Genomic DNA, 18,702 nt, shown 5'->3' with positions numbered 1-18,702 from the left:
TCTCGCGTAAGGATGTTCTCATGCACACACTTTGCCCAGGATGGACCGGTGTGGAACCCAGAGGCCCTCTGGCACCGTCTGGGCAGTTTGTCACGCTTGTTATCCCCCGGACGATCAACGGTCACAAGCCTGCCACCGCATGACCGTGGATCGGGCAAGATATGCCAATTTTACCAAGACTCGCCAAGGGGCCGTGGGGAACATAGCACGTAATTACTGATGACAGGTTTAAGTCGCCTTGGATTCACTGTTGTTTCAGGTAAATGTACACGGGTATGGTTTCTCGCGAATGGCGTTCCCGGCTTCGGAGAATTATCGATTCACCCTCATCCGTGTCAATATCAAACTTGGATGGGGAAGTATTCCGCACGATTTCCCCTGTGCCTTTTCCTGGCCCTCGGGTATCTGATGTAAGCTTTCGGTTATTTGCTCCCACGATATTGGTTTAAACATTGCCAAGTAATTCAAACACTGCATGTGTCATTCACAGCAGGGGAAATCGGACGTGGAGGAAAACAGAGAACTTTTTTCTCTTCTCTTTTCAAAAAGGGAGTATACTAAGTGGAATTTGTGATCGTAAAGTGCTCTGAAAAAAATTCTGTAGTTAAGATGCTGAGAAAAACACGGTGCTGCTGAGATTCAAATTTAGCATCCTATTGTATGTGTAATGTATCAGTCAAGCTGTTGATACATTCTTTGGTTTGGCTGGGTACCAACAAGAAATAAATCACTCTTAAAAGCGGGAATTATAAAAATCGTCTGAACACAAATGAAGCTATAAATTAAGAAAGCCTCCTTATTTATAATCTGTTTGAGAACACTGCAGAAAACAGTAATTGACGTCTGATTTTGAGCCGCTTGTCAAAATATCGTACTCCTAGGGTTGCGACTGCGGTATATCCGTGCATTCGTCATTTCGAATGATGTATAAATTTTGTCAGTTTTTGATTTATTTATGAAACCTTAAATCCCTAAATTTGAGTTTTTGAATTATACATCTAAGCCTTTGAGCAGAAATGTTTCATTATTCAATCATGTGCATGTTTCCCCTCGGGCCAAACGAATGCATCCCTCACCACACCACTACTAACCCTAAGCTCTCAGGCACGAACTGGCGCGTTCTATTTATTTTCCCGGTTGTGGTGTAGGCCTATTGTAGATAGCATGTAGGCCCTCCTCGCAATAGAAGAAAATATAAATTATTCCTAGAAAATGATAAACTGTGTCAGCAGCAAGTCGAAGGGAAATCGGGGCAAACATCCAGGAAACAGTAAAGCATTTGTAATCAAGAGGCAAGCGCAGCAATAATTGCTGAGACGGTGTAATTTCCATCCTTCTGGTGGTATCGACGGGCCATCTATTCGTATTTGATTACTTCGAATCCATTCCCTCATGCCATCTTACTTCGAAACTATGATATACAAATGGAAGACGAGGGTGTGTATTTTGTGCACTGCTGACTTCCTCGGGCGGTTGGCACATCAAGTTACGGGAGGATATCGATCGAGTATCGATCGGTATCGACACTCATCGCAAACTCGGAGGATATTCAATTTGTGCGAAGTTTATTCTGTCAGATTTCCCATATGTACAAATGGCTTTTTTTTTCAACTTCACTTTTTTATACGGATGTAGTTCGAGGTTTTGTTACTTCTGTGCTGGTGTAAGCTCCGTAATTCCTTTTCTGTTTACTTCGCTAGTTCGAGTCTTCAAAAAGTTATGAATACTATTACCCAACCGGCCTTGCCTCCTTTTAAAATCTTAAGCAATCTGTGTAAACAAAATCCTCACTCGGGAAAAGAATTAGCGGAGAAGGGACGTAGTGGCGCAGGGCCCCATCTGGAGCACCGTGCATGAATTGGAGGCCGCTCCGTGTCACCTGCGTCGGCCGGCCAATCAAGGGACAGGTCGTTATCCTTGACCGGTACCCACTCCACGACAATTGGACTCGAGATGGATGTCCGACTGCCCACGAGAAGCGACTGGCGTTCGACCCAATAAGTTGTCAGTAACTGGACAGTGATGAAAAACGTTGAGGGAAAAAAATTACGACAATGTTTCGAAAGTCTTAAGGACAGAGACGCCAAGCACTCATTCTAGTCGACTGGAAATTTCCAAACAGAAACCTTGAATTGGATCGCTTTGCATTAAACATAGTGAAATGCGCTCGACTGATGGATTGCCAAGGTTTGAGAGAATAAAGAAAGAAGGCTACCCGTAGGTTAGGAGGAACAAGTGCGAACAAAGGCAGGATTACATTTTGAAAGATTAGATTAACGCCGTAAAGGTGTAATTAAGTGTTGTATGGTTTTGCGCGCTTCGAAGTAGTCATAAATATTGCCGTGTGATGTACGGATGAGCTACCTATTCAATATATCATGGTTTATTTTAAACATGTCTTTATCAACACCGTCTTTAAATGTAGGGCCAAATGCTCGCTATTTAGCCATGAAACGGCTAACTTCGTGTCGTCAAAGCCAGACAAATCGTGAAAAGCCAGCCCATTAGTGGATTGTGTCTAAGCACACATTACGCATCATTTTCTTCATAAGCCGCCTTGTCAAAGTGCGTCACCGACACAACAGCGCACAGCCTTTTGTCTGAAGCGAATGTGCTCAGCTTCAAAAAAAATCACAAGGTGCATTACGAGGCATAAGGCCAATGCTCATCGACTGAAATAAAAACCGCCGTCACGACGGTGAAACGGAACTCATCCTTCCTGGCAGAATTTGTTTTCTTTTTTTTATTTTCAGTGCCGTTGCAATGAGTGCCAATCCGTTTATGGGAACCATCAGATAGAGAGCTCCGCGGTCACGTCGTATCTAAAGTTGGAGGTGTGCCAAGGATGTTGCACACACCTTTGGGTGCAATGATTGTAAAGGCCCGCTTTTTAGTCTTTAACTTTTGAAGACTAATAAATCTTACACCAGGCATATGAATCATCTTCATTGTTTCTCGTTCTAATAGGCGCTTTCATTACATTTTAAATATTTGATGCGGCAAAAACATTAACCGATCTATAATCCTTGCCCAAGGGTAAGTGAAAGTGTCTTCTCCAAACAACAAACAAGCAAACAGACTTCTCCGTGAACTATCCACCACTCACAGACAGAGTTCAGTTTTCAAGCAGAACGATCAAAACTCTTTTACCTCCGGTTAAAATGGTTGTTGTCTGTCGAACCTGCAGGTGGAGGGCGAGAACTCCGCGGCCCCTTCCTTAAAGGTCATCTACGACTTCATTTACAACCAGCCTCAGTTCCTGATGACGTGGGGCCCCGTGTACTCCCGGGTGGGGGAGGTCCTCAACGAGGTGATCAGGCGCTACAACTTGGTGCAGGTGAGCCGTTTATGGATTCCATCTCTTCCCCGTAAGAGGTGCCGTTAATTATACACGTCTGCCTTAGCCCTATGACGCCTCATATTAAAATGAGGTTTGTGACCATGCGAGTAAACTTAATTTCGTTCCATTCAGCGACTACTGAGGAGTGCCTTTGGTTTCAAAGGTAAATAAATCAAATGTTTTCTTTCGTGAATGCCTCGCCTTGTGGTATTATAGTTTATGATGGGGTTTATTAGGCTCCCTAAGGTGCTTAATTAATGTGTCTCATTTTCGTTGCCAGCACTGATTGTAAAGCCAAACTTTTGACGTTTACACGCCACTTAGGGTTAATTGATAGATGCTTGCCAAGATGGTATAATTGACTGTATTCAACTTTCCAAAGGCCCTCCCCCCAAAAAAACCTCATTCGTAATTCAAGCGAAGAGATGGGGGTATTAACCGATGACGAACAGCCCTAATCAGCGTGCGTGACCTGCGATAGAGATGTTCGTTCGGCCGAGGTTTATTGGCGAACACACAAAAAAGGTTCCGAAACAGATCACCTTTTTATACTAAATCGGAAGGGCCCACCTTATTGAGGCCAGCAACGTTATACCTTTTTTACTGCCTCATTTAAGGCTCGTCAAGCCATTTCTTGGACCACACTTTTACCTCCCCTGGGCTTTACGAGGCACACTTAGCGAACGGGGAATGGAATTTATAGCTCATTTTAAGCGTTCAGCGATGTGCAATGAGGATTGGGTAAATCAGATGCACCGTAGTCAACATTCATCCTCATTTTACTCAGTTTAAAAGAAGAAAGTGGAATGAATGAGAGGCACAGCGTGACACTTACTCAGGTCCGTATCTCCGTCCCGGATCCCCCTTTGCACAGCCATACTAGTCTTGTTATAACACTGTCAGTTTTCACACTGTCGTGGACACCGTGTCGTCGGGCTATAGAACTGTGAAATGATGCGATTTAAAACGGAGTGACTTTAATGGTGATGACTACGTTTGTCAACGTGATGAAACTCCCGTGTCCACAAAAAAAAAGGAACTTCTGTCCAGTGCCTATAAACGTGTTTTCCATCGAACTTAAAAAGGGATGATTGGCCCGAAGGGCAGGTCACTTATTGCCTGTCGTGCTTTCGCGTTGCACTTTGTTCCCGGTTCACTCTCGTTGCCCCATTAAATTTGAATGCAACACAGTGTGCCGGGATAGATTTCGATCTGGAGTGGCCGACGAAATTAATAACAACGGGACGCTTGCGCGAGGGCTTTGGTCCATTAGTGGCGGTACCGAAGCTTGACCATCCCGAGCAAACACGGGTCATCTCACTAAGCTTCCACTAATGCACTTGGTCGTTCTGGCTATTATCGAACATTGGTGTTATATACTGCAGGTTACGTGAAAGCGCGTGTCCCGCTGCAGAGTGCGTGCCTCGGGATCCCCGACGGAGGGAAAAACACCACAATTAAAAAAAAAAAACCCGCAACGCTAAGTGTCAGAAAAATAAGAGAATGATCCACATAGGTCAGAAAAAACGGGAGGTTTAGAATTTATAGCATATGCACTGTGTTTGACCAGATGGTCGTCTCCGATTACCAAGTGACAGCAGCAAGGAATGATACATCATTCTATGAGAAGTAGCCGCAGCCGCTAGGTGGTAACAGTATGCGCGGGTCCCATAGACACACGTGTTACACTCATCCGCAGTCACAACTTTTAAGACGCGCCCTCTTAGGTCGACCATTTACCGCAAAGTAGTTACGATGGCATTTGTGTGTTTTTATCTTGGAACTAACTCCCTTTTAGTCTGGTTACTTCGTAGATGTTATAGGAATTCAGCGTATAAACAGTCCTTTTTTACGGTAACACTTGTGAATTGTGTTTGGATACTATACCTCAAGATAAGCCAAACGAATACAGGTTTTTCACAATAGTGCGCCTCCAGGAGTTTGTAACACGTAGGCCAATCACAATGCGCGAAATTTGTCGACCCAATGAGCATTTGGAAAGAGTCAACAAATTTCGCGCCTTCCAACGCGTTGGAAACTCTTGGAGACGCACTATTGTGAATCGCCCGTATTGATCGTCAGAATTGGTTAAACTGTCGAAGTTTACATAATTGTTCATTAGCTGTACACTGACAGTTGGAGGCGGGAAGTGAGATATGGTTACGATGGCATTTGCGTGTTTCATGTACGCGCATTCGTGCCTGCGTGCAGCTGGGCGATTTTTTTATAATGAGGGCGATTTTTTGTAGCAATCATTGCACAATGTACTATTACGGTGCCAGAGCGGATTCCGTCAGTGTGTTTGGCAAAACGGATCAGTGTTGATCTGAAAATCTGTGGGGAATTTGCAACGCGGTTGCACATCCATGCATTGAGTCGGGTTTTGTCTCAAAGGCATTCCCTTCGCATAACAGCCAGAAACAGATTCGGACACCTTTGTTCAAGTGAAATTTTCCCTGGCTCACAGCAAGGCAGTGGCACGAAGAGCGTCATACTTGCGGAAGCCCGTTCCGTGAACATCACACCTTGTCCAGCGTACCGCATACCGGTACCAAACGCACGTACGCCGTGATGACATCCCTAGTTCCGTGCAGCGCCCCGCGGGTTTATTACCTCTCCCTCGGGGTATATTTTTGTAATGCGATCGTCGATTGGGGTGTATTTCCGTAATGGGACGTTCAGTCGGAAATGTATTATATCTTGTAATGAGATCTTCAACTTGGGCATGTAATCCTGTTAACCCGGGCAATCCATCATTCAACAGCAGCAAAATTGGTCTTGATGTGTCCCAAGTGGGTTTGCTGCATATAGAGCATTCTACGGGTGTGAATATTTGTCTTGTTTCCTTCAAATGATGGGATTAAAATTAAAAAGGAGGAAATCCCTACGTTTTTGAATAATGGCGTGGCTGTTAAAATTCAGCGAGCATTCCTTATTCAATTTAATGCGGAGTCAGCCGTCATCGGTGTCATGTAGGCCTAGTTCGTAACCTGTACCTTAGCTCTAACGCATGTGGGTTTTTTCCCTAGTTGCCTTCCTCTTTAGCAAATTTCTGGGTGCGAGACCTCGTGTCCTGGAGAACCCTACTACCGCCAGGATCCCCCACCGGAGGTGGTTTTGCCAGTCAAATACCTTTCCAATAACATGGCACCTGTCCATTTTACTTCGTTCTGATCGCGAAACGTAGCAATAGACACACACTTTCTTTTCCTCTCCAAGACAATCGTCTCTTAAAACGACATGCATTTTGATCCCACTGATTTAAAGAAGCCGGGAAAATTACTGTGCCAAGTATTACTATAAGGTATCGTTTTTGAAATGATACTATCCTATAGGTCTGTATCGCCCAGTTCGTCTCGAACGAGCGGCATCTAGAGAAGTACCCACTGACGGTGCAGATCTATCCCAGCTCCGGGGTCTTCAACCCCGCCAGGATCGTCCTCATGAAGCAAATGGGATGGAAGAGAGCCGCCATCATCTTCGAGAATTATGACCTGTTTCGTGCGGTAAGCCCCCACCCTTCCCCCTGTCTGCTGTTCAAAGAGTCCCGACCGCTCGCCGGTGCAATTTCATAAAGCACGATATGACTGTCCGAGGCCAGAATAGAATCTAAAAGATACTCACTTACACGGCACCTGAACCCTCGACCTCTTTTTATAACCAAATATCTTAGCTCTAAACCACCAAGCCTGCCGAGATTGGTTGGAGAGTTCATATCCGATACAGCAGTGGGCATCATTAACCCCTAACGAAATTCGACATTCAAGAGAATTAATGTCGACCCTAACGTAAGATAGACAAGCAAATAAGGGAAGGCAGAACCTACACGGTATAAACAAATTAAACCTAAGGATTGTGCGAAAAAAAGAGTTTCAACCGAATATTAAATCAACGAAAAAACAACACAAGCAAGTATACATGTAAACGAGCAATGCATCACTGACAGCAAGAATATCGTGTCTATGTACATCAAATGAAGAAGTGATAAAAGACCTGTCATTATCGTCTGCCATCATCGACGATCGTTTCATTAAAAACTTGGCCTTGCGCACGTCTATATATTTCTTGGTGTGTCGAATAATATTGCACCCAGGAGATGGAAGAGTTGGACAAACTACTGCAAGATCATGGGCTGACGACGACAACGCTGGAGGCCATTACCGGCAGCGACCCCAGCGCCAATGTGCAGAACCTCAAGGTAGATTAAATGATGAACGGCCCAGACCTCCATTCAAAGTCGTCATTTATCTTGGAACCGACTCCCTTTGAGTCTGATTACTTCGTGGAGTTAGGAATTCAGCACCTAAACAGTGCTTTTTTTTTACGGTGGCGCTAGTGAATTGTGTTTGGATGCTGGACTGCAAGGATCGTATCCATTTTGATTTTGAGGACCAGACATACCGAACGAATTGATCGTCAGAATTGGTTAATGATGAGTTTACAAAATGGTTAATTAAATCAGCTGTAACTTAGACACACTGACAGTTGGAGGCGTGAGGTGAGATATTACGCGTACGTGTCTCAACACTACAAAAGCTACCGTGGCAAAGTGGGCATGCTCTTGTCGAGACTATAGAAGTCAGCGGTGTTAATCTAAAAAAAACACCTTTTAACACCGAACTTTCTGCTTCATTGGTGCTAATAACTCGCATGAATTATTCCCTTCTCTCCTTTCATGACGACAATTCCCGTTCCTCCTGCCTCCTTTGATTTGCTTCCATTGTGACATAGCGGTGACCTGTTTCCGTTGGCACTTTGCACGAGTTAAGACTGTATACCATTATTCCGAGTTCCACACGCGCTCGTATGATAGCTAATAACGTCTTGGACTCGGCCCAGTCACAAGTTATTAATTTTTTATATTGGACTGTACCACTGTCGTTCATCAAGTTCATCACTTTCTAATACTAGTTACCCCGGCTAAATATTGCACACCTAGGCACTTACAGGTATCGACTCCTGATCTACGTCTCAAAAGACCAAAGGAATTTTAACAGAAAACTTAACAGGCTACTTCAAACGATAGTTATTTTCATCTTTTGTAGGCCTACTTCACACTAATACAATGCAGGTAGCCGTTATGTTGTGGCCGACTGAGTACAACGTTATGACTTGCACTATGTTAACCCAATGGCTAATCTGTAGTCTGGACGTGTTGTGCTTTCCCGCCATTGCAGAAACACGACGCCAGGATTATCTTCGGCAGTTTCTACCAGGAAATGGCCACCCGCGTATTTTGTGAGGCAAGTGGACATTTCGTCTTGGGTTGTTCTCATTAATTTTTCCATGTTTGTTTCCATGGCCACCGAAGGCGACAGTATATAGGCCACTGAAAGTTATGTACGTGAATCCAACTTGACACGGTATGTTTGAGTCTTTCATTTAAAGAGAGCCGCCAAAAATGGGACATATACAGATTAATTCTTCTAACAGGTTAGCAATAGGCACATGGCGGGAAACTAGTTAATGAAGGGGTTTCCATGGGTTGAAGTAGACGTTTCTTCAAACCATGACGAATATTTAAACTGCTGCGCTATGCACTACTTCTTAAAATGTCAGTTCGGTAACCGTATTTTTCCTGACCCAAAGATAAGGTTTTGCGTCTGAAATAGCTACTGTATGAAACAAAACCCGGAAGCATCCGTCCACTGGAGGAGAGTTTGTATCATGTAGATTAGGGAAGTGTACCTCGAGATGTCACTCTGATGAAAGTGTCATTGAAGCTTTGGTTCTGCCTTGTCGACGATAACTTGTCACAAGGCTAGCTTTTCAGGCGTTCAAACCCCTTTTTGAAATGGATTTCTCAGGGGAAAATGACTTATGGGGGGGGGGAGAAATAACGCTAGGAGGCCGCCGGAAGTGTTTGTGTCATGTAGGTCCGCGGGTCCGGCGTTGGAAAGGAGGATTACATCACTCGGAAATGTCTGCTATCTGTCACTCACCAGGCCTACCGAAAGGGTTACTACGGACCCAAGTACGTCTGGATCCTGCTGGGCTGGTACAGCCCCGTCCGCTGGTGGGTGCAAGAGATTGACAAGTTCGTCAAGAATGGCGAGGATATCTGCACGGCGGAGGAGGTAGAGAAGGTGGTCGTGGGCTCGCTCAGCATCCGGGGCTTCGAGATCCAGACGGACATGTCAAAGATCAACTTCAACGGCGTGGTGCGTGTCTCATTATCATCAGTAATTATTCGACTTTAAAAGAAAATGACCATGAAACTTTCGACACCATTAATATTCATTCATGTTCTGTGTAATATCAATGGTGTGTGTCGTCCTATAGCCTACAATTACGATATTTGTTTGTTTGTTTTCTGCATTCTGTCGTACTGTTTTTAATGAAAGGTGTTCAGAGTCATTGGCTTGATCGTCTTTCTGATCGATTAGTACAACTTCACGCACAACAGCCGGTCACTTTGGACACACAATGGCGTCATAAACGACCACCTGTCATAACTGTCTCTCTCCATAATGGTTTTGCCTGGCTCTTTGACCCTCAGCGCCCTCTGGAGAAGCACCTGGACTTTTACGCCGACCTGCAGGACCAGCTGCTGACGGCCGGTGCCTGCGACTCGTACGGCTACGACCAGATCATCACCATCGCCTTGGCCCTCAACGCCTCCATCCAGGCCCTGGCCGAGATGGACCCGCCCCGCCGGCTGGAGGACTTCACCTACGAGGACACTGCGATGTCCTCGGTCTTCCTGGAGAAGACGCGGTCCGTGGACTTCGTCGGCCTCACGGTAGGTCGGCATTCACTCCTTACAGTGAAGTTGTGTGAACAGGGCCGGATTGTTTGGAAGGTCCTATAGGCACTAGTGTTCCGTGGAACCATTGCTGGTCTAGGTATCATTATCAGGATTACACTGCCGGTTAGCGCTGACGCCTGTCATTTCATGTCGATGGTAAGCAGCACTGAGGTGTTGTGTCGCCAAAAACGAACATGTTTAGAAATACGCAGAAACTTTCACAACAGTGTTTTTACTTTGGATGTGTTGGTTCTATAGCACACTTGGATTTTTCTTGGCCTTTACGTGTTAGTAGGCCTCCAATTTGTTTAGAATTACGACGAAACTTTTAATCTTCACACTAGCAGAGATGCCATTTAAAAAAAAAGTTTTTGCGTGATTTCAAACGTACTTGTTAACGGTGTGCGTCTAAATGTCTCTAGCGCGTTCCAAAAGATTAAGCAGACAGGTGCAGAACTTCAAACAGTCAACAAGTAAACAATCAAGAGTGAGTAATAGACTAAAATGTAACTGTGATCAATATTCGCTGAATGGCCGTTTCCCATGTATGACTTTTCGGCTGGCGTGGCAAAGTTCTGCAGTGTGACCTTGGAAACTACCCTCAGGCTGTGAAACTTGCTTCTCACGCGTGATTTGGACCATACCGCTCGCGTGCAGTGAGACTTCTCCGAACTGGAGACTACAGTGTTTCGTGTGAATTTACAGCCCAGTGCAGTGCGCGGCCCACTTGTTAATATCCTTTTAATCGAAATTGAGCCTCCTGGCCTGGCGCATCGCAGATACGAATCATGTCCTATATCGTATAAGTCCTTCCGCCTTGGTAATCGTAAAGCAATAATCTTCTCGTCTTGTTGGCCTCTGTTGAAAAAGCTCTCACCAATCATCTTGTGTGTGGTTTTTTTGCGACGGTGTAACTCAAGCCGATGATAACCGCATTTGGAATAGTGCAATGCTCTGCCATGCTCTCATTACCCTGTGAATGGGTCGCTACACAAGACTCAGCGCGGAGCTATCGTGCCGAGGTTTGATAACTCAGGGGACATGGAAAGTACTGGTTGCCCTGTCGGCAATCTTTCTGCCGGTTCAAATGTAGCAATAATGAATTTTTCTAAGACAAAGTTCTTCCGCAACCTTATGCACTTCTTCAATGCATGAACGCTATGTTACATCCCTATTATAGATAAAATGCATTGAAAAGTTCACATTTTTAAAGCATGTAATACTTCCGTGCTTTTCTGGACAACTGAGGGCGCTGTTCCTGTGACGTCATCCACGGAAGACATGGTTATGGTTAACTACGGTAGAAAGGTAAAATCGAGGTTTCCTTCCTGAAGTGACATCACAGTTTTGCTCATGAATACGGAAAAATCATTAACAAAAAACCCAAACGGCAGCAAAATTCCCTTTAAAATAGTGAAACAAAAATTAGACATGAGGTTTAAAGCGCGCTTAATTTGAGAGGTTTGAATTCCAAAAATCGCATTACAGAGACCCTGTAAGTCTAGCGTGTTGATTGTGGCTCCAGCGCAAGGCAACTCGAAATCAACAGTCAAGCCTACAGCTATGCTGCTATAGGTTCTGCGAAATCTTAGCTAAGGCATTATAGTAACGTGCACCCAATGGGGAGTCGACGTAGCTGCTAGACGGTGCTTTTCACCAAGACACATAATCCAGAATCAGCCCCGTGAGTCTTCCCTAACATGTTACCACTCCAAATGTCTGTTTACAAAGATGCAAACGACGTGAACTTGAAGCAAACTTTCTTGTCTTTATCCCAGGAGTATCTTGTAGTTTGTTAAAGCCATCATCAGACAAACAGTTGTCACCAGTTTCAGTGCAATATATAATTACCATTGCTGGGATAATCCTTGCTCAAAAAATGAAATAAGAAATGTTCTTATATGTTATGTTTATTGCATTAACTGATCTGTAACTCTGTCTTTACAGCACGATCATTTTACCACTTGTTGTTCAATGAATGCTACAGTTTTCGAATTGCAGTTCAAGCAATTGACTGCGTCATCTTATAAAAGTTTCAAATGAACGTACGTGGCTTTGATATTGTCACTGGTTCCCGGCAGAGCAGCGCTTGGTGGCATCAGCGCTGGTAGGCTTGTGTGCAGATATGGACTGATCACGCATGATTACACTGCGGCATCTTGCTCAACCAAACTCACGCACTTGCGGAGAGAAACCAAGAACCACTCCAGTGTTCGCCGGGTTTTTTTTCTTACTCTCTGTCTTTATAGTTATGTGATGTCAGTGCTTATACTTGTTTTAATGGTGTAAAGAATGTTGACAGGTTGAAGATGTCTTTATCAGCATTCACTCTTACGTATTACCAGCACGACATTAAACATGTCAGGTTAAATCTCCAGACGTATTCGTCAGCCGTTCGCGTCTAATCGCATTTGCGTCCAATAGTTTGTTCAATATCAACCATTGGTGCCCTAAGCTACCCAAGACAAGGAGCTTCATTTGGGTCTGATAAACTGTACCGTTGGGCAGTCTCAAGTTAGTCGTCTCGCTCCCAAGTACCCTCGTATCAAAGGCGCTTGTTGGAAAGCCCTCCAAATGGGACCTTGGCTTATGGACCGTGCATTGCGCTGTAAGTGTTCGAATCCATTAGGGACGAAACAGTTTTCATTTCTCGAGTGGATGTGCGCCGGATTTGGAGCCGAGATCCGTCAAAATTGTTGGAGCACTTTGGGAAGAGCTCTCGCTGCTGGCAAGAGCGTCAACCCTTCTCCCGGTCCAGTATGGATGGCTCAGCTGCCATGATTTTCAGACAGAGAAATTGTTTTGTTTCACCATTATGCCCAAGGTCCACTTCAAAAACGGATGAAAAACTAACCGGTCAAGATTAATCGCCTCGGTATGAAAACGTTTTGCCATTTTAATATATTAACTTGCGCATTCAGACTGAATGTGACAGCGATGGTGACAAGACGAAAAGGACCACACGTACAAACAAACATTTGAAGGATTTATTTCTAAGACTTTCAGCACCCATAGCCGGTTCGTTTCTTCACATTTAGGTTCTCTGCGTCAACACTTTGGCAGAGCGTTACGTATCCGTCAAAATCGCTCCCGGGGCGATTTTGACGGCCTAACGCAACGCACACATTAATGGAGTCGATTTTTGTGTCCATAAAAGTGAAACGCATGAACGCATCGTGTACAAAACGCACCCACAAATCGTACATATGGAAAGGCGCCTTACCGTGGATACACCTGGTGAACTCAACATTGCTCTGTATTCAATACCATGCTCACCCCATTGACATGGCAGTTGCGTTGTCTCTTCTTGTCTGCCAGGGACGAGTTGCATTTGATGAGTACGGCGCGCGAGAGAGTGACGCTGTGGTCCAACAAATGCAAGGTGGGACGTCAAACCAAAAACAAACCAGAAACTGAGCCAAAAAAATGATTACTAATGTTAGTGATAGGGTGTACTTTGCGTTTTTCCCCGAGCTGCAGAACTCAGAAATCACATTGTGTCTAATTTAAAACTTGAATTTGTTCTATTCCTGACCAAAATCATAAAGACTTACTTTCCACCAATAAATTATCATGACTTGTGTAGTAGGTCATGTTTTTGTGTGTATGGCTGGTTTTCCATTGACAGATGTTGGCAGCAACAAGCAAGTTTTCAAGTACGATGGGTTGACCGAGAAAGTGACGCAAATCTCCGAATTCATCTGGGCAGGCATGTATTATATGAGTTTGAAATCCTTGAATACCGGTTGAACTGGTCTGAACTGCCTCACGTTAGATTAGTAATATACCCCCAATGCTGTCAAGATCAGCTATTGTTATCCTCAACAGTGTCACCAAAAAAAATATCGCGCAATCATACATGGTAGAGCGTGCGCGAGGTGTACTTATCTCAAGTCTGCGTTTCTGTACCGGAAACACGTATGAGATCGTCTCCGAAGCAAGACGTCAGTCTTGTATCAGTCTGTCGACCACTTCCCATGTCTGTTATCTCCTTGTGTGTTTTCTGATGTAGGCGGTTTCAAGCCGGTCGACGGGCCGACGTACAGCAAGACACAGCTCAGAATCCAGGAGAGCATCAAGATAGTGGTGTTCGTCTTGTCCGGTCTGGGCATGGCGCTCTCTATCGTGTTTCTGGGCATCAACACGCGCTTTAAAAACCGCAGGTAGGTTTCTGTATTCGCCTTGAGCAGAAGCACCCCCTCATCGGTTGAAAAGAGTCATGTTGGTGGGAAGTGCTCATTTTTTGTAGTTGTGACGCGACCGTAACGCGTGCATTTCACACTCGCTTATGAGCCAGCGAAGTGCAGTTCCCACCATAGGAGCCCACAGTTGCCTGGAAAATTGCGCCCTCTCTTGGTTAAGCTAATAGGGCTCTTAAAAGAGGGAAGTTTGGTGTCTGGCGTTTTACGTGTTTAGCAAAGAGCGTTCGGTTTAAAATGCACAATCCGATTACCCACAGCTACTTATAAGTAGGATTTGCACACCAAATACGCCATGCTATAAGCAGGTTGGTATCATAGGATTGTAGCATGGACAACGTTCACACACGTATAAACCCGGATCGGTTTCAGCTGTTGTGCACCGTAGCAGTGGCTCTCAAGTGGAGCGTTTTTGATGCCATGCTTACAAGTGTGTCGAACGTAGTCCATGCTACGGTCCTATGATACCAACCTGCTTATAGCATGGCGTATTGGGTGTGCAAGCCCTACGTGTAAGTAGCGGTGGGTAGTTGGATTGGGTGTTTAATGAGCCGGGCAGTGTGGCCTGGTAATGCTGGTGTCGTGTAGCTGCCTTGCCTTCTCTTGAAAGCTTTTTGCAATCCCAGAGAAAATCCTCATGTCTGCGTCGTGTTGCCACTTCTGTTTATCAGTCATTTCACGATGTACATGTACTCAGAGGTGCACTTTCTATGAAAAAGTCTCTATTCGTTGACTATACACCGTGAACAATGGAAGGCAGACTTACATTTGTCCGTCTGTTTTTTTTAACCGATCATGCTAGACAGGCGAAGCTATAGCTCGGTTCTCCTGTCATTTTTGGTAAACTCGTTCCCATCCACAAACCACAAAGAACCGTGCGCCGACTTAATGCAATTAGAGACTTAACCCTGGAGGCAACTTCCCGACCAATGATCGACGAAACGATGATCTCATTACGAAGGGCACTCGACCGAAACTGACACTAATTAGTTACTCTCTGACAATCCCTATCCTCTGATGGATATTAAGCATTGCCAATTTGCAGTCCCTCACGCACCAACGGGTACACCTAAACGAGGACGCCCGACAAGTCTCCAACAGAGCGATTGCACCCAACGTTTTTTCAATGGTTCCTTGCCATGTTGAAGGAACTGCTCGCGGGTACCAACCGTAAGGGATCTATATAGACAGTGTATTGAAGCCCGCGTTGGGCATGAGAATCGCGCAGTTGGCGTTGATCGAATCTATCAGAACGTGTAGATAGTTTTACCAAACAATTCCGAGGCCTGGCTTGATATGTGCACGTGATTTTATAACCTCGTTCTCGTTTGCTCATACGATCGCCGAGAGAGACGAAGGAAGGGCAGATTGAAGTCTATCTTACACGATCATTTTAAAAAGCAGCAAACAAAAATCATTTGGCCCTCTGTGCCTGCTACACATCAGAGGTGTTTATGGAGAGAGTTGCGACATAAGTGTCTCAAATGTTGGAACCAGTGTGGTGGATTTTGCACCAGTGCACGTGCACAATTAGCACACAACAGCTGCGTGCTGTATTGCACACGAAATGAACGGCCATTTTGGTTCCAAAGTGATGGCGCCAGTACTTTCTTCATATACCAGCTCTGATACAAACAAGGGCGAGCTCAATCCCAGTACCTCGATGTTAGCCGTCGAAAGCCTGTCCAGAAGATGCGTATTGCCGTAGTCTTCAAATTGAGTCACAAAACTGTTCCTCGTCTCTGTTTTGAAGAATGGAAACAAAACCTCCATTTCATTTGCTTTTAATGATAGATAAAAAAGCTGCATATAGTTTTCACTTCCTCTCCGTTTTTAAAAGAAAATTACATATTTTGAAATGTGGGTATAAATTTATTAGAGTGTTCCGAGGAGGATTCGTAAACCTTTTCTTAATTCTGTTTGTTCACTTTCAAAGCTCACCGCAGGGCACTGACTGCACTTTAAAAGTACACCCGTCTCTCACGATTTTAGTATCGATTCTCGTAGTCGATAACAGGCACTCAGTCTTTGACAAATTCAAGAAAACCCGACCCGGGAGAGCGAAGGTAATTTACTTTCCAACGATCCACGGCTCTTCTCCACCGGACACGAAGCGCAAGAGTTCGAAACCGACTGTAATTGCTTTAATCAAACAAACTCGAGAGTACGAGAGAATCGATATTGGAGCAAACCAAAAAAAAATCAAGATGACCCTATGGGGCTTAACCTTCAAGAAAATATACACAAGAGAATCATTATGCTCGAGTGTTTGGTCTAGACGGAATCGATGCTAATGTGAAATCGGTATGAGATCCATCATGCTATAACCCAAGGCCAAGAAAGTACATTTAACTAAGCGTAAACTGTCCTCTCATTAGAGTGGCATTTATCGAGTCGCAATTTTACTATCTCGCATATTCAAAGCACGCAGTGCTGTTACCACCTCTAACTTCGTCGTGAAACGATTATCCACCCAAAGCAATGATGCTTGATGCAGAAAAATTAATTATCTCCGTTTCCCTCAGCTTTGTGTTGGACAAGGCGGATCGGACGACGGCACTTTTTTTTCACCGGCAATGCCGATTAATATTGAATTTACTCTCGCGTGGAAAATTTTGACTATGGAAGTGATCTGTAATAGGAGCAACTGGACGGCTTGGAAATAGGAAAAAAGGTGCCTTAAGCGCCTCTGTGCCTACCCGAGGCCGCGCTGATTTGACCCCGGTAAATTTCTAAGCCAAGACAGGCTAGAAAAATAACCACCGGAATCGCGTCAAGTGGCCAGCGGAGGTTAACCAAATCAGCGCAGATTTTTTTGTATTATTAAATGGGACTTTTTCTCATCAGGAGAGGGACGGTGCAGGTCATTGGATTCGTTCAGACTTAATGGAAACAGACGTCGAATTGCTATATCAAGCGCCCTTTGCTAGATGGATTGATGGAGAAAATGAGAATAGATGAAATTACGCTGGCTTCTGGTTGCATTTAGAGTGCCGTTCAAGTTTTCAAGGCAATAGCATTGTTTTTAATGAGCAGGATGTTTTGTCAGGAAATAACTGAAGCGCCAATATTCTCTATTTACAACAAGCTGTGGGCTGCCTCTAAATTTTCCATGATCTCTGCGGCGTTCCGAGAAAGGATTCGGAAAGTTATTCATCCTTCCTCAGAAATCGGAAAATTCGCAGGTGGGTGTTAGCTTGGTAAGCAGCGTCGTTCCACAAACCGGCTTGGCTAATCGAATCAGCCCGAATGCCCTCCTCTCACCCGACAACTGTTTTGTGGGCCAATTGAGCATTGCCGAGCCGCGGCGAAATATTTGATCTGACAGGTCCGAGTGCAACATAGCCGCTCTGGCCGCCAGGCATATTAGACGAGAGCGTAACGCCCGAGCGCTGCGGGGATTCAAAATCAGCACCGACACGCGTTTATTCCGCAGATGAAACGCTGGAACGCAGCATTTTGCAACACCAGGGCTACATGCCAGTCTTGGACTATTTTGAAGTGCCAAGGTCCATGATCCAGCCGAATATGGTGACTTCTTTCATTAGGGATGCACTCCTATCGAGATACACCCTTCTTGGAGACCTTCAGAGCGGTGGCGTAGCTAGGATTTTACTAGTGGGGGGGGCACAGGGGCGGCACCAGCATCTTATGGGGGGCACCAGCTTTCAGTGATGTAATTTTTTAGGGGCAAGCTTTTGTTAGCCCTGTTCAATATCCATTCATCCTTTTTTAGGGGGAGGGGCACCTGGGGGCACCGGGAATTTGTGGGGGGGGGCACATGCCCCTTCACCTCCGTGGCTACGCCATTGCTTCGGTGTGAGGTGTCATAGCCTCACCAGATGAAATATTAGTGTTTGAAGGATCACTACTCGTTTCAATGGATTTCCTTGCTCCAAATCTGGCCATTGAAATACGGGCAATTCACAATAGTGCGCTTCCAAGAGTTTGCAACGCAGTGGCCAATCACGACGCGCGAAATCTGTCGAGCCTTTCCAAACGCGCATTGGCTCGACAGATTTGGCGTGTAGTGATTGGCCAACACGTTGCAAACAGTTGGAGGCGCACCATTGTCAAACGCCCGTATTGCTCATACTTTTGGCAAACCAGCCAAGAAAGAGAGCCATCCATCACGGCAGTAACTGACTCAGTTTTTGTTAACTAGACATAATGATTAGGAAACCAAACAACACCGCCCTTTGTTGCTGTAAGGGAAAAGATGCTTGTCAGTCAGGGAGAAACACCATTGCCTTAATTTGCGGTGAGCCAAATTTAGGACAAGAAAAGTGCACAGTCAGGGCGCAATCCACTCTAAGTGCGGGATCGTTTTTCTTGCCACGGAGGCGAAGAGACTTTGCTAAATACAGCGCAGAATCGAGACAGGCTCCGGAGCTTGATCGCAACGGTCACAAAGT

The 18,702-nt window shown here is 45.0% G+C and overlaps 1 protein-coding gene across 3 annotated transcripts in view; it reads left to right on the top strand.

The window, feature by feature from the left end:
- LOC110976318 (gamma-aminobutyric acid type B receptor subunit 2-like) overlaps window positions 1-18,702 on the top strand; it is a 50,782-nt gene that overhangs the window by 26,388 nt on the left and 5,692 nt on the right. For all 3 annotated transcript variants that reach the window (XM_022229491.2, XM_087143204.1, XM_022229490.2), the window contains 9 exons: window positions 3,188-3,337; window positions 6,676-6,846; window positions 7,434-7,538; window positions 8,518-8,583; window positions 9,286-9,501; window positions 9,840-10,082; window positions 13,407-13,470; window positions 13,717-13,797; window positions 14,101-14,251. In XM_022229491.2, the coding sequence (XP_022085183.1) occupies window positions 3,188-3,337; window positions 6,676-6,846; window positions 7,434-7,538; window positions 8,518-8,583; window positions 9,286-9,501; window positions 9,840-10,082; window positions 13,407-13,470; window positions 13,717-13,797; window positions 14,101-14,251 (1,247 nt within the window). The remainder of the gene's footprint in view (window positions 1-3,187; window positions 3,338-6,675; window positions 6,847-7,433; window positions 7,539-8,517; window positions 8,584-9,285; window positions 9,502-9,839; window positions 10,083-13,406; window positions 13,471-13,716; window positions 13,798-14,100; window positions 14,252-18,702) is intronic.

The sequence above is a fragment of the Acanthaster planci genome, linkage group LG11 (genome assembly GCF_054643075.1).
Source record: "Acanthaster planci isolate LZ-2023a linkage group LG11, COTS_SCS, whole genome shotgun sequence".
Taxonomy (NCBI): Eukaryota; Metazoa; Echinodermata; class Asteroidea; order Valvatida; family Acanthasteridae; genus Acanthaster; species Acanthaster planci.
This window is presented reverse-complemented; position numbering and strand designations above follow the sequence as displayed.